The sequence below is a fragment of the Taurulus bubalis genome (assembly GCF_910589615.1).
Source record: "Taurulus bubalis genome assembly, chromosome: 7".
NCBI lineage: Eukaryota > Metazoa > Chordata > Actinopteri > Perciformes > Cottidae > Taurulus > Taurulus bubalis.
In genome coordinates, this window is record NC_136595.1 from 341,852 (window position 1) to 356,845 (window position 14,994).

General features: G+C 45.8%; 1 protein-coding gene across 1 annotated transcript in view; it reads right to left on the reverse strand.

Moving 5' to 3' along the window:
* nfic (nuclear factor I/C) overlaps positions 1–11,977 on the reverse strand; it is a gene marked incomplete at both ends in the record, with an annotated part of 61,859 nt that extends 49,882 nt beyond the window's left edge. The window contains 3 exons of the mRNA XM_079221299.1: positions 1,664–1,840; positions 2,045–2,215; positions 11,951–11,977. Coding sequence (XP_079077425.1) covers positions 1,664–1,840; positions 2,045–2,215; positions 11,951–11,977 — 375 coding nt within the window. The remainder of the gene's footprint in view (positions 1–1,663; positions 1,841–2,044; positions 2,216–11,950) is intronic.
* Positions 11,978–14,994: the final 3,017 nt, after the last annotated feature.

Consider the following 14,994-nt stretch of genomic DNA (forward strand, 5'->3'; position numbering starts at 1 on the left):
GTCTTATCTGTATCAGGCACAACCTGAAGTTGCCTGGCAAATAATCAGCATCTCTCTGGTAATGTGGGGGTTAACAAAAACATCTTTGTGGTGGCGGGGTGTGGTTAGGCTCAGCTGCGGAGGCGAGTGGGGCTCGGGAACAGGTGGGGAAGAGGCCTAATTGGCCTGAACTAGAGCTGATCGGATGTTTTGTGTTTCGTCCCTATATTAAGCTCAGTAGGGATGGAGGCGCAGAGAGAGGAACAAGTATTCATAAAACAATACCTTGAGTGTGCTCGTATCATTGGTGCTGGGGGGGAAGATGGGGCTGCCCCGGCACAATTACGCAGACGTGCGTAAAAACGTCATTGATCGGCTAGGCCGCACCCTGGAGGAACACCGGTGGAGGTTCCGCGAGGCCACACTGTAGCACCGAGGGCAACCCCTTTACGTTCGTTGCCACCTCCCTGCGTCGCTGTAGACCGCCATCACCCTGGCAGAAGACCACCTGACGGTTCATCCCTGCGGTCAGGGGGACAATGATCGCACACCGGCTTCAGCCCGGCTAACACCCGCCCTGCGGAGGGCCCCACTGCAGCTCCTGGCACGGCCCCCACCAACCCCGCGGTTGGCACCCCTACCCTGGTTTTCCGATCCTTCCGACCTAGGCAAACGCCGGCACCCTTCCCAACCCACAGGGGGTCCCTCAAACCCCAGGGCAGGAGTGTTGTGATGGAAGTGGGCTCGGTGATTTTGGGTTGCCGGCTCTCCAATACCCTCCCCTGGTCCGGGAGGGACGCATCGCGTTCCGGTAAGAATCCAGGGGGTACACATCAGGTGATGGTGGATTCCGGCTGTACACGGTCTGATTCACCAGAGCCTGGTTCGGCCCGGGGCATTGGTTGAGGCACTGTTTTAGGTGTGTGCATGGTATCCCATAGTGCCAGTTGAGATTAGACACAGGGGGGACATGTTAAAGAACCCAATAAATGGCCTTTGTACTTTAGAACCGGGAGAAAAGGTTGGCGCTGGCACTTAGTATGCTCCAGTCATACATGCCGATCAGAGTTTGAATGATGTTTTAGATATTACATATTTAGATAGTTTGAGTATTTCTTTTTCAGAAAGTCATTCTCCAGGCCATGAAAAACCATGAAAAACCTCAAAAAGAGACAAATACTTAATAGATGTACTTTTGGTGGCCGGCAAAAAGACTCTCACCAGGAAATGGTTATCACAAGAGAGCCCCCAGAAAAAAAAAGGAAATTTCCTACCCTGCCATAGACCTGATTTTATTTTCATAAATCAATGAATGTACAAAAGAGAACAGATCACTCCTTAGTTGCATATTGTTTTTCTTTTTGTTCTTTGTTTAATTCTGTTTCTTTTTGTTGTTTATTCTGTTTTTCAGCCCTTGTTCTATATGTGTATAGCTAATATGAGCGTCATCAAAAAAGTAAATTGTCTGAAAAACATCTGTAAATGTCTGATTGATGCCTACTACCAATACAAAAATGAAAGAAAAACAAAAAAACTTAAGCTAAAACTTTGTGGTCGCAGGAACTGCTGGATTTTAAGCAGACAGGATCATAAATAACATCAACTCTTGCTTATCATCCTGGCTTGTGGTGCAAACAGACTGAGGAATAAACTACTGGAAGTGAACATGCACTATTAAGTTTACCTTGTCAGCTTGTCGGAGGCAGTCTATGCGTCTCATTTTGCCTTTCTGGTCAGGGTTTGACAGGACGCAACACGCAGGTTTCTTCCCAGTGATTGATAGGACAAAGTCTTCTCTGCATTCAGGTCTAATGTCTTTTCTTAGCTTGGCCAAAAGACGGCTGGCCCACTTCTGTTTCACCTAGGAACGGATGATATAGCAAAGGGAGTTAGGGAGTCAATTCATTTATTGAATAATGTATTATTAATACATGGGAATATAAACTATGTTACCATATTGTAAAATAATGGATTGAGAAACAAATGTATCTTCAATTTGTTTATCAGAAGTTGATTTAAGCCTGAATTGTAATACAACTATCCACCACTCAATTCATCATCCCACCTCTGCCTTCTCCCCCAGCAGTTCATCTTTGACAGCTCTCTCTTCTTCTTTAGTCATCCTTTTCTCATGCTTTTTGAAGTACTTCCTTTTCCTGGCCTGGAGGTTGAACCATGTGTAGGCAAAGGCACGGACCTGGGGCAGCAGAGCCTCAATGAACGGATGGAATTCATCCTACATGGCAGAGAGACATGAACGTAAATACACACACAATTATGGGTAACCACTTTAACCACAATGTCCTCACATCCCACATGAGGCAGGGGCTCAATTTTTCCAGGAATATACCAGGCATGTGTCAGCTTTAAGTCATCCATCTAACAATGCAGATATACTATAGTGGTAATCAATATGTTTCACTTGCTCTTTGTGCAAATAGAGCGTCTGTGGCTCAGGATGAAGGCAGGACATTGGGTTATGCCGTGTTCACACTGGACGCGACGCGAATTTGCGGCGCGACCAGTTTACATGTAAAGTCAATCCACAGACGCGCTGCGGCGCGAATTTGCGAATGTGCGGCGAGATAGACGCATTGGAGGCGGCGCGAACAGAACGTTTGACCTGGGGCGAACAAAGCGAAGGACACTGCTGCTGCTCCGCCTGAACCAGCGCTGACAGCGGCTTCATTGAGACGCTGTTGTGGGACTACGGATAATATTATGAACCCAGACACCATGGAGTTTGATGTTCCGACATATGTGGAGTTTACACAAAAAGTATAAAGCAGAACTGGTGGTTATTTCAATGCTGGATGGCATAATCGGTATCGTTTCACGGAGATACGCGAGACGCAGTTCCTGGAGGAGTCGGTGAAATTCACCGAGCTGTGTGCGGCTACGGATGATGTCATGAACCCAAATACGAGGGCGTTTCATGTTCCCACATGTTTGGGACTTCCACAACAAGTATAAAGCAGAACTAGTGGTTATTTATTCCATGGTCGATAGCGGAAGTGAAAGCTTCGTCGCTTGTCTCTCACAGAGGCAAGCGACAGAGCTAAGCCACGCCCCCTTGGTCGCGCCGCGAATTCGCGTTTGGTGTGAACACCCTCTTTCTACTCGCGCGAGGAAACTTCCGCGGTGGACGCGGCGCCGCAAATTCGCGTCGCGTCCGGTGTGAACACGGCATTAGCAGTTTGATCCTCTTGAACTCTCTTGAACACTTGAACACAGCCAATCTAAACTCAAAGTGCATTGACTTACTTGTGCCAGAGTTTGCCACTATATGACACATGCCGTGGTGCTCAGTTTTCATAAAACTGTAAATGTTTAAATTGTCCATTATTTTGAGCACTTCATGATCATAAAATATAACAGATGAATGATGAAAAGTTTGAACATCCATTGTTTCATGACAACTGAGCAAACTACCCCCCCCTGCTGCTGGTTATGAAATGCTGTCAAGCTTCAGAATGAGCTGGTGGACCTCAATCTGTATTTAAGTCTGTTTGCGGTTAGTCCAGTGGGATAACCACAATCAGATACTGTGATCTGAGTCTTCTTCACTGTATACAGGTGGCTACTCAAATAAACCTTCCTGAAAATGTACAGAAACAACTTATATTGTCCTATCATTGTATATGTATAATGTTACATAAAGAAAAGGCATTATCTGTGTGCTCATTATCCTTGCTCTGATTTCTTTGGACCATGTGTTCAGGGTTCTCCCAATGGGCAGGTTGGAGAGGCTGGGTAAATAGTTACGGCTGGTGGGGTGTTTGATTCTGAGCTGCACAGTCAATCAGCATTGGTGAAATCTACAACTCTTTCTCCGACTTTAGCCACCTCACCCGCACTAGGGAAACCCCGTGTGCTGAGTGGGAAGATGCACTACAGTGGCCGACACACTAACGTGAAAATGTGAATGGACTATCTAGACTAGAGCCCGTACTTCCTGACATCAATACACCTAAACATGCAAGGAACCTGTCCATTGTATTGATACAGGAACAGGAAACAAGGACTATCATTCTGCACATGGCCTTTTTGAGGGGCTTTGGATGCTCGGAAATTGGCACACACTTAAAAACTGGAGAATACGGTGAAGGTATTAGCATTGATCAGGCTTAGGCGTAGCCAGCTGCTTTCATTGCGGCCCAACACCCACGCCATGGTCGGGATGAAGTTCATGTTCACAAAATTTGGAGGGATCATTGCTCTCATTTATAAGAAATATTTCAAAACTTCTCCTTCAGGAGTTAACAAGGAGAATATCAACACTGGCACAATGCAAAATTGCAAATCTTTTGTGGTTTCGTAGAAATTTCGTGGCAATTTGCATGTTTCGCCAAAAACGAAGGAAACTGTTTTAAGGTGAGTTGACAGGATCCAATTTGCACCAAATTTCACGTGTTGCAATTTTACTCTCAGTGAGACGTGCTGCTTGAAAGGATTGTCTTCATATGGTACAGCCTGGTGGGCGCTCCTCCCTTGAGCGTTTTTCACGCAGTTTTAGAAGCGCAAAAGAGTTCAAATATTCTCAACTTTATAGCTGTAGAAGGAATGGACATTAATATTAGAGACAGTTACGATGAACTATATCATTTTCCCTCCACATTCAACAACAGAGCAACAGCTGGATGTCTGCTCTGAATCATCTTCCGCCTCATTATTTACATTTGATTGCCTGGTGGCGCACAGACCCCGGCCCAACTGCCCCCCACCACACAGACCCCGGCCCAACTGCCCCCCACCACACAGACCCCGGCCCAACTGCCCCCCACCACACAGACCCCGGCCCAACTGCCCCCCACCACACAGACCCCGGCCCAACTGCCCCCCACCACACAGACCCCCGCCCAACTGCCCCCCACCACACAGACCCCGGCCCAAGTGCCCCCCACCACACAGAGGCTGAGGCTGCTTAGAGAAGTTTGACCTTTACTTAGTAAAACTAGATATCATCAATGCGTCTTTACTAACAGGCCATGTACCACAGTCTTTCAAAGTATTACCTTTAGTTAGTACCTCTACTAGATATTATCAATGGTAGTTGTACATTTTTCATCATTCCTACTACTCATTATATTAATAAGTTCTGTCATATTCACTGAATGTGTTGTAACTCTGTTACGTTATTCATTCTGTACACATGACATCTACTGTACTTTTTTTCATCCGGGGAGAGGGATCCTCCTCTGTTGCTCTCCTGAAGGGTTCCTCCCTTTTCCCCATTATAGGGTTTTTCCGGAAATGATGTGAGGTCCCGGGACAGAGGATGTTGTATGTGTACACATTGTAAAGCCCACTGAGGCAAATTTGTCATTTGTGATTTTGGTCTATACAAAATAAATTGAATTGAATAGTTGTCTGAGGCTACATCCACACTACTAGAGAGAGAGAGAACTAGAGAGAGGGAGATGAAACTTTATTTTTTTATTTTCAAACTTCATTACAAGACAAGCCTTGTAATGAAGTTTGAAAATAAAACTTTTTTCCCACAACATTTTTCTCTTTGATATAGAGGACGATTATAGGGGTAGATCTTTAGTATCAAGCAAACCCTTTTATTATATAAGAGTACTATATCCAGGCCTGCAAACTCATGAGGGGTGAAAAGGGTGATACCAGCGGGGAGGGGGATGTCATCACTGCAATGCCTAAAACGTCAGATTAATTTTAAAAAATGCCATCAATTACCAAACAAGCAGCTTCCAAAAAGGATGTGGACTGCCGACAATGTTCTCTATTCAGAGCTGAACGAGATATTTAGAGCCTCTAAAGTAGAGCCACTAGCTCCACACTCAGGGCCACCAGACTCATGCCATCCAGTTTCCCCGTAACTCCCACTGTCTCTTCCAAAGATTCCTAATATTGATATAATATTAGGAATATTAATTAGGAATTAAGAAATTTAATAAGGAATCCTAATTTTTGTATTCAAAATCTTTGTTTGTGAATCAAAATATTTGTTTGTGAATCAACACAACAAAAGACCCAAAATGTCCCAACATTTGAACATCAACATGCTGAAAATGTTGAACATATATTTAATCAAACAAATATTTACCAATTCCCACACTTTTCCATAGCCTTAGCTTCACTTTTAATGTTTCTACTGCCTTGTATGATACACAATCTAGCAGGTTCTCCGACAATGTTCATAGCTGGGCCCACAAAAAGTAATGTAATTTGTATATAACCCACAAAATCAAAGACACATGATGGTGAGACAGAACAGGTGATGTCGTATCAAGAGCAACACAGTCTGCATCCAGGAGGAAGAAGACTTTCCTCAGGAGGAAGAAGACTTTCCCCAGGAGGAAGAAGACTTTTCTCAGGAGGAAGAAGACTTTCCTCAGCAGGAAGAAGACTTTCCCCAGCAGGAAAAAGACTTTCCCCAGGAGGAAGAAGACTTTCCTCAGGAGGAAGAAGACTTTCCCCAGCAGGAAAAAGACTTTCCCCAGGAGGAAGAAGACTTTCCTCAGCAGGAAAAAGACTTTCCCCAGGAGGAAGAAGACTTTCCTCAAGAGGAAGAAGACTTTCCCCAGGAGGAAGAAGACTTTCCCCAAGAGGAAGAAGACTTTCCCCAGGAGGAAGAAGACTTTCCCCAGCAGGAAAAAGACTTTCCCCAAGAGGAAGAAGACTTTCCTCAGGAGGAAGAAGACTTTCCCCAGGAGGAAGAAGACTTTCTCCCCAGGAGGAAGACTTTCCCCACGAGGAAGACTTCCCCCACGAGGAAGACTTCCCCTCAGGGGGAAGACTTTCCCCAGGAGGCCGCTGTTCGGATCCATGTGAAGTCAGCGTGTCCCGCAATTACCATTCTTAAGCAATGCCATTTCTGTAATCATTTAAAACCCAAACGCTGATCTTTTCCTAAACGCTAACCAATCATTAGATATCAACCAATCAAACGTATTAATAAACTACCCACTAGGGAACCGATAAGACAGCAGTAAATACCAGAGTATCCAGAACGTCTGGAGTTGACGGTTCTGCTCTCGGTACTCCAGAAGTTAGAGTGAGCGTTGGAACCTCCTCACTAACTGTCTGTCTTTGACGAGGGGCTCAGTACACAACCGTCATGGCAGACAGGAGAAAGAGATCCAACGCGTGTCTCCATTTCACTCCAGTAGGTGAATCAAATGCATTAAAACCTCACAAGTAACACTAGCAGTCCATCACAATATTTGGTGAGTTCACACGCAGAACAGAAATCCTTTTCAACTGTTTCCTCGTATAGTGCAGGTAACGTTAGCAATGCCATACATAGTTTGATCATAAGAATAGGCTAATCATATGCTGTATTGTGTGTGTATATATATATATATATATATATATATATATATATATATATATATATATATATATATGTGTGAATAGCCGGGCTGATGCTGCAGCCAGGACCAGCCCAGGTCCCTTCATGCTAGCAGCTACAGAGAAGATGTTCCAGTGTGTTGTTAAAGGTCTGTGCCTCTTCTCTGCAGTCAAGGGGTTTAGGTAACAACTAGTCAGTCAGTGCATGTTGAGTTGTTACCTGGTCATTACCCAGGGGGCAGCAGTGTGCTTATACGTTACAACACTAACCTATAACACAGACTAGCAGCTTCACAATAACATACAACTCATTCTGAATAATAGTTTATGACAACAACAATAGTGAGATATTTAATCATTTCTGCTGTTAATGTTAAAAAAAAAACAACTTTGTTTGCATATTAATAATAAAGCAATCTGGATTTTTAGAGTACCAGTATCGCTAAGAGTACCAGTATCGCAAAGAGTACTAGTGACACTAAAGTCCTATCGATACCATCCATCCTATCCACGCTACAGACCGGTAGTGGTCTCTGTACTACAGAGCGGTAGTGGTCTCTGTAGTACAGAGCGGTAGTGGTCTCTGTACTACAGACCGGTAGTGGTCTCTGTACTACAGACCGGTAGTGGTCTCTGTAGTACAGAGCGGTAGTGGTCTCTGTACTACAGAACGGTCGTGGTCTCTGTACTACAGAGCGGTAGTGGTCTCTGTACTACAGAGCGGTAGTGGTCTCTGTACAACAGAACGGTAGTGGTCTCTGTACTACAGAACGGTTGTGGTCTCTGTAGTGCAGAGCGGTAGTGGTCTCTGTACTACAGAACGGTAGTGGTCTCTGTACTACAGAACGGTAGTGGTCTCTGTACTGCAGAGCGGTAGTGGTCTCTGTACTACAGAGCGGTAGTGGTCTCTGTACTACAGAACGGTAGTGGTCTCTGTTGTACGGACCGGTAGTGGTCTCTGTACTACAGAACGGTAGTGGTCTCTGTACTACAGAACGGTAGTGGTCTCTGTAGTACGGACCGGTAGTGGTCTCTGTACTACAGAACGGTAGTGGTCTCTGTACTACAGAGCAGAAGCGTCAGTGCACAAGCCTCATATTTCCTCTTTGTATGAACCTGCATGAGGACATGAGCAGACTTCATAGATCTCACCACACTAACTTCATTAGAGGGTATCACTGTTCTATCTCCTGTCATTTTAAAATGCTGCGTTTCTTGACCTCTACTAACAAACCCCACACAGCAGATCACACATGGTAGCAGTGTGCTACTTTATTTAGCAACACAAGGTGAGCACAATACAAAGTCAAATAATAAAGGTCTTCAAAATAGATTTGATCGCACAAAAGATGAGCAATAATACAATAATACAGCATCCACTTAAGTTGATATTACCCAACATGCACTGGTTGTGGCCCATGGGTTGTGGCCCCTGGGGTCCTGTGGAACTGCCAGGTTGCTAGTGCAGCCTTGGCGGTGGCATCCTGATAGCAGGACTCATTGAGTGTGCAGCTGTTGCAGCAGTAGTGGAGATAATGTGGCAGCAAAAGGAATGTGGATCATAACAGAGCTAAATATTAGTAGCACTGCAATACTACTGCAAAGGTAACAGTGCTAGTAGTAGTGGTAACAGCAACAGCAGTCGCTGTGTTATTAATAGAAGTATTACCGGGTAGTGATCAGTAGTAACAGTAAAGCTGTCATATCAGCAGAGAGTTAAGTATTAAGTATTATTTACTGTTGAGTCATTTCTGGAGAGAAACCTGAATATTTAAACGTTTTCTCATTTATTGGACCACAGTGGTCAAAGTAAAAAATGATGAAAGCAATACATACAAACAACTTTGTATACGACCACAGTGAGTATACTACCATAGTGTGTATACTACCATAGTGTGTATACTACCATACATAGTGGGTATACTACCATAGTGTGTATACTACCATAGTGTGTATACTACCATACATAGTGGGTATACTACCATAGTGAGTATACTACCATAGTGAGTATACTACCATAGTAAGTATACTACCAGTGAGTATACTACCATAGTGTGTATACTACCATACATAGTGAGTATACTACCATAGTGTGTATACTACCATAGTGAGTATTAGGGCTGCAACTAACGATTATTTTAATAATCGATTAATCGGTTGATTATTTTTTCGATGAATCGGATAAAAAAATGTTTTTATCAAAAAAGCGTTCATTTCCAACCCTTTATTCAAAAACAGAAGTGACAGTGCAAAACATCTTCAGAAAGCACAAACAGGTTGCTCCTTGAACATCCCTGAGCTGTTCATTAAAACAACAAAATGGACTAACTCTAAAAACATACACATGTATGCTTTACATCTGCCAAATGTGAGTCCTTTTTACTGTAATTGATCCCTCCAGAGGCTGCATTTAGCATACCCTGCTTTATCAATGTATGAAATACTGGGACAGAGGGAAGCTGTACTGCTCCATATAGAGCGTCCTCTTCCTTAAACTCTTTCATTCTGGGTCTCTTGTCCACGACGTCACGTTGTTGGCTAATTTGTAGCCTAGTTTATGGTTCTCCGTCAGGTCGACGGCGTAGCTACAGACGCCGTAGATGCAGACCCCTACGCCATAGCTGACGCGCACCTCCAAAAAATCCTAACTACGCGTCGCGTTGACGCGGACCATAAGCGCTGTGATTGGTCCGCTCAGAACATAATTTCCGGCAGTTGCTTTTTCCCAGCCTCGACCGGTTTAGTGGTCGTACAGACCACCTCCGCAAACGTCTTCTCTGTTGCCTGCGCTTCAACATTTGCAATATAAGCATTTGCTCTTCAATATTGATGAGCTCCAACTTTAATGCAGCCGCTCCAACTTGGTCGCCATTGTTTACTGTGACCGGAATTCGGCTATAACCCCTGTAACCACACAGACACACAGACACACCCCCCTGGCGGCTTGGCGGGTAATTGCAGAGCAACGCGGTCCCTCGACGCAGAACTTCGAATGCTCAACGACGGCATCACGTGACGGAGAACCATAAACTAGGCTTAAAAGCCCAACTACGTGATTTGCTTCATTCTACTTTGAGTAAAAAAAAACCTGCAGCCAGATCCGCCGGTGTGCAGGATTTTTTGGAGTTGCGCGTCAGGCTACGGCGTAGGGGTCTGCGTCGACGGCGTAGCTACGGCGTAGGTACGCCGTCGACCTGACGGAGAACCATAAACTAGGCTTTAACGTTAACGAGTGACAGCGTGAACTGAACCAGACCGGGGGGTGACGGCATGTATTATCACGTTACGTTTTTTTACAAGCAAGACTGAACTGTAACGGAACATAACGTAACTTTAACGACAATACACAACCCAAACACGTTAGCTAACGCGATAGCAAGCTGACTAGCTCCCATTAACAACAAGTTTGAGGAGCATGAAGACGCTGATTGGACGCTGTGTGTATACTACCATAGTGTGTATACTACCATAGTGAGTATACTACCATAGTGAGTACTACCATAGTTAGTATACTACCATAGTGAGTATACAACCATAGTGTGTATACTACCATAGTGAGTATACGACCATAGTGTGTATACTACCATAGTGAGTATACTACCATAGTGAGTACTACCATAATTAGTATACTACCATAGTGAATATACTACCATAGTGAGTACTACCATAGTTAGTATACTACCATAGTGTGTATACTACCATAGTGAATATACTACCATAGTGAGTACTACCATAGTGAGTATACTACCATACATAGTGAGTATACTACCATAGTGTGTATACTACCATAGTGAGTACTACCATAATGAGTATACTACCATAAAGTGTATACTCCCATAGTGTATATACAACCATTGTGAGTATACTAGCATAGTGAGTATACTAGCATAGTGTGTAAACTACCATAGTGTGTATACTACCATAGTGTGTATACTACCATAGTGAGTATACTACCATAGTGAGTACTACCATAATTAGTATACTACCATAGTGAGTATACTACCATAGTGAGTACTACCATAGTGAGTATACTAGCATAGTGTGTATACTACCATAGTGTTTATACTACCATAGTGAGTACTACCATAATTAGTATACTACCATAGTGAGTATACTACCATAGTGAGTACTACCATAGTGAGTATACTAGCATAGTGTGTATACTACCATAGTGTTTATACTACCATAGTGAGTATACTAGCATAGTGTGTATACTAGCATAGTGAGTATACTAGCATAGTGAGTATACTACCATAGTGAGTATACTACCATAGTGAGTACTACCATAGTGAGTATACTAGCATAGTGTGTATACTAGCATAGTGAGTATACTACCATAGTGAGTACTACCATAGTGAGTATACTACCATAGTGAGTATACTAGCATAGTGTCACGTGGTACAGCTCACCACAGAGGAATAGGTGGGGGGAAAGTCCCCGGATGTAAAATAATGAGTAACACGCAGCACAGCGGATCTCTGTCCTGTCAGCAGGACCCGGCTAACAGCGTGCAACGCAACGGCCTGGAGCCGGCTATGTGCTGCAGCGCTGCCAGCTGTCTGCAGAGGATGCGGTGGTCTGAGGAGACATTCCCGCTGTGCCTCCTTCATATGCACCGCATCATAACGCGAGGAGCGGCACACGGGCTCGTTACCTGCGCCACGGCGAGAGGAGAGAACATGGCGGGAGCAGTCACAGCGGGCTCTGCGCGAACGGAAACATCCCGACGCCGTTACTTCCTGCACTGTCCGCGCTCCTCCCGCTGTACCTCCGGGTTACAGACGCTGCGCTTCCTGGCTCTCTGCGCGGGGACTGCGCGGTAACTCCGCAAATGATGACGCGACAGAAAAGTTCAGGCTCCGGACTAACGCTCCGCAGGGAGAAAAACACGGAGAAAGTTGTGAACAGGCATTATGTGGAGAGAGGGAAGGAGATGAGGGGGCGAGAATAAAAGAAGTGAAATGACGCTATGAACTCAGCCCATCCCAAACCGGCTTAAAGCCGCAGCAGCTGCTGCTGCACCGAGCCTCCTGCACGAGTCTGACCGGAGACCAGCTCTACACGGCGGCTACACGACGGCTACACAACGGCCTCATAACGGCTACACAACGGCCTCATAACGGCTACACAACGGCCTCATAACGGCTACACAACGGCCTCATAACGACTACACAACGGCCTCATAACGGCTACACAACGGCCTCATAACGGCTACACAACGGCCTCATAACGGCTACACAACGGCCTCATAACGGCTACACAACGGCCTCATAACGACTACACAACGGCCTCATCATAACGGCTACACAACGGCCTCATAACGACTACACAACGGCCTCATCATAACGGCTACACAACGGCCTCATAACGACTACACAACGGCCTCATCATAACAGCCTCAAGAGAGGGGAAGAGAGAGAGAGAGAAAGAGAGATGGACACAGAGAGAGAGAGAGAGAGAGAGAGAGAGGTGGACAGAGAGAGAGAGGTGGACACACAGAGAGAGAGAGAGGTGGACACAGAGAGAGAGAGAGAGAGAGAGGTGGACACAGAGAGAGAGAGAGAGGTGGACACAGAGAGAGAGAGAGGTGGACACAGAGAGAGAGAGAGGTGGACACAGAGAGAGAGAGAGGTGGACACAGAGAGAGAGAGAGGTGGACACAGAGAGAGAGAGAGGTGGACACAGAGAGAGAGAGAGAGGTGGACACAGAGAGAGAGAGAGGTGGACACAGAGAGAGAGAGAGGTGGACACAGCTTCCTCCCAAAAGCAGCAGAGGGTTAGATGTGATCCACAAACTAAGAACTCACTCAATACTGAACCTACAACACAGTGAAGCTTCTATTCAACAACGATTCTGTTATTCAGATCAGAAGCTCTAGAGCTCAGAGTGAAGACAGGGTTCACCTGGACACCTAGACAGGGTCACCTAGACATGGTCACCTGGACACCTAGACATGGTCACCTGGACACCTAGACATGGTCACCTGGACAGGGTTCATCTGGACACCTAGGCAGGGACACCTAGACCGGGTTCATCTGGACACCCAGGCAGGGTCACCTAGACATGGTCACCTCGACAGGGTTCACCTGGACACCTAGACAGGGTTCACCTAGACAGAATCACCTGGACAGGGTCACCTGGACACCTAGACAGGGTCACCTAGACAGAATCACCTGGACAGGGTCACCTGGACACCCAGGCAGGGTCACCTAGACAGAATCACCTGGACAGGGTCACCTGGACACCCAGGCAGGGTCACCTAGACATGGTCATCTGGACACCTAGACAGGGTTCACCTGGACACCTAGACAGGGTTCACCTAGACACCTAGACAGGGTCACCTAGACAGGGTTCACCTGGACACCTAGACAGGGTCACCTAGACAGGGTTCACCTGGACACCTAGACAGGGACACCTAGACAGGGTCATTTAGACAGGGTCACCTAGACAGGGTTCACCTGGACACCTAGACAGGGTCACCTAAACAGGGTCACCTAGACAGGGTTCACCTGGACACCTAGACAGGGTCACCTAAACAGGGTCACCTAGACAGGGTTTACCTAGACAGGGTTCACCTGGACACCTAGACAGGGTCACCTGGACACCTAGACAGGGGTCACCTAGACAGGGTCACCTAGACAGGGTTCATCTGGACGCCTAGACAGGGTCACCTAGACAGGGTTCACCTGGACACCCAGGCAGGGTCACCTAGACAGGGTTCACCTGGACAGGGTTCACCTGGACACCTAGACAGGGTCACCTAGACAGGGTTCACCTGGACACCTAGACAGGGTCACCTAGACAGGGTTCACCTAGACAGGGTTTACCTGGACAGGTGAACACGGGGAGAATGTGGAGGGAACCCACGTTGACACGGGACGTTATATATATCTTCATGCTTCATATTTATAGATATATGTATTTATAGATATCGATATATAGATATATAACGTGGCCCCGATCTGATGTCAGGCTGGTGCGACCGCAGATGTCTCGCTGGTCTCTAGTGGAGAGCTTTGGTCTTGGTGCTTATGCACTGAGGCACTGACTAGACCTCCTTGTTTCTCTTTGAAGTCTTTCCACTTGTTAGTTTGAGTATTCCTAACGCTATACATGTAGGTGTTGTTGCTGCTGGAAACGAGTCTGTGACCCTGCACCTGGAACATCGCTTCAGGCCGTTTCTTCTGATGGAGCTGGTGGTGATGGAGGAGCAACATTTGGCCTCTGCAGTTGGCACGTGGTTCACTTCCCCAACTTGAACCCAGTGAGCTCTGTGTTTACTCTGGCGGCTCTCTGCTTGGCTCTCTGCCGAGGCAGGAGGCCCTCTGTCGGCCTGCCATTCTAAGGCTGCAGTCGAATAGTTATTTTTGGTGAGGAACTTTCCTAACAGCGGCTTCATTTCCCTCAAACTTATTTTTAATGGAAGCTAGTCAGCTTGCTATCACGTTAGCTAGCGTGTTTGGGTTGTGTATTGTGTTTAAGTTACTTTATGTTCTGTTACAGTTCAGTCTTGCTTGTAAAAAAACGTAACGTGATGAAACGTGCCGTAACCCCCGGTCTGGTTCAGTTCACCTAGGCAAGGCAAGGCAAGTTTATTTGTATAGCACATTTCAACAACAAGGCGATTCAAAGTGCTTCACATAAAACTATTAAAAGCATCAAAACATAATGCAGATATAAAAACAGTTAAGAAAACA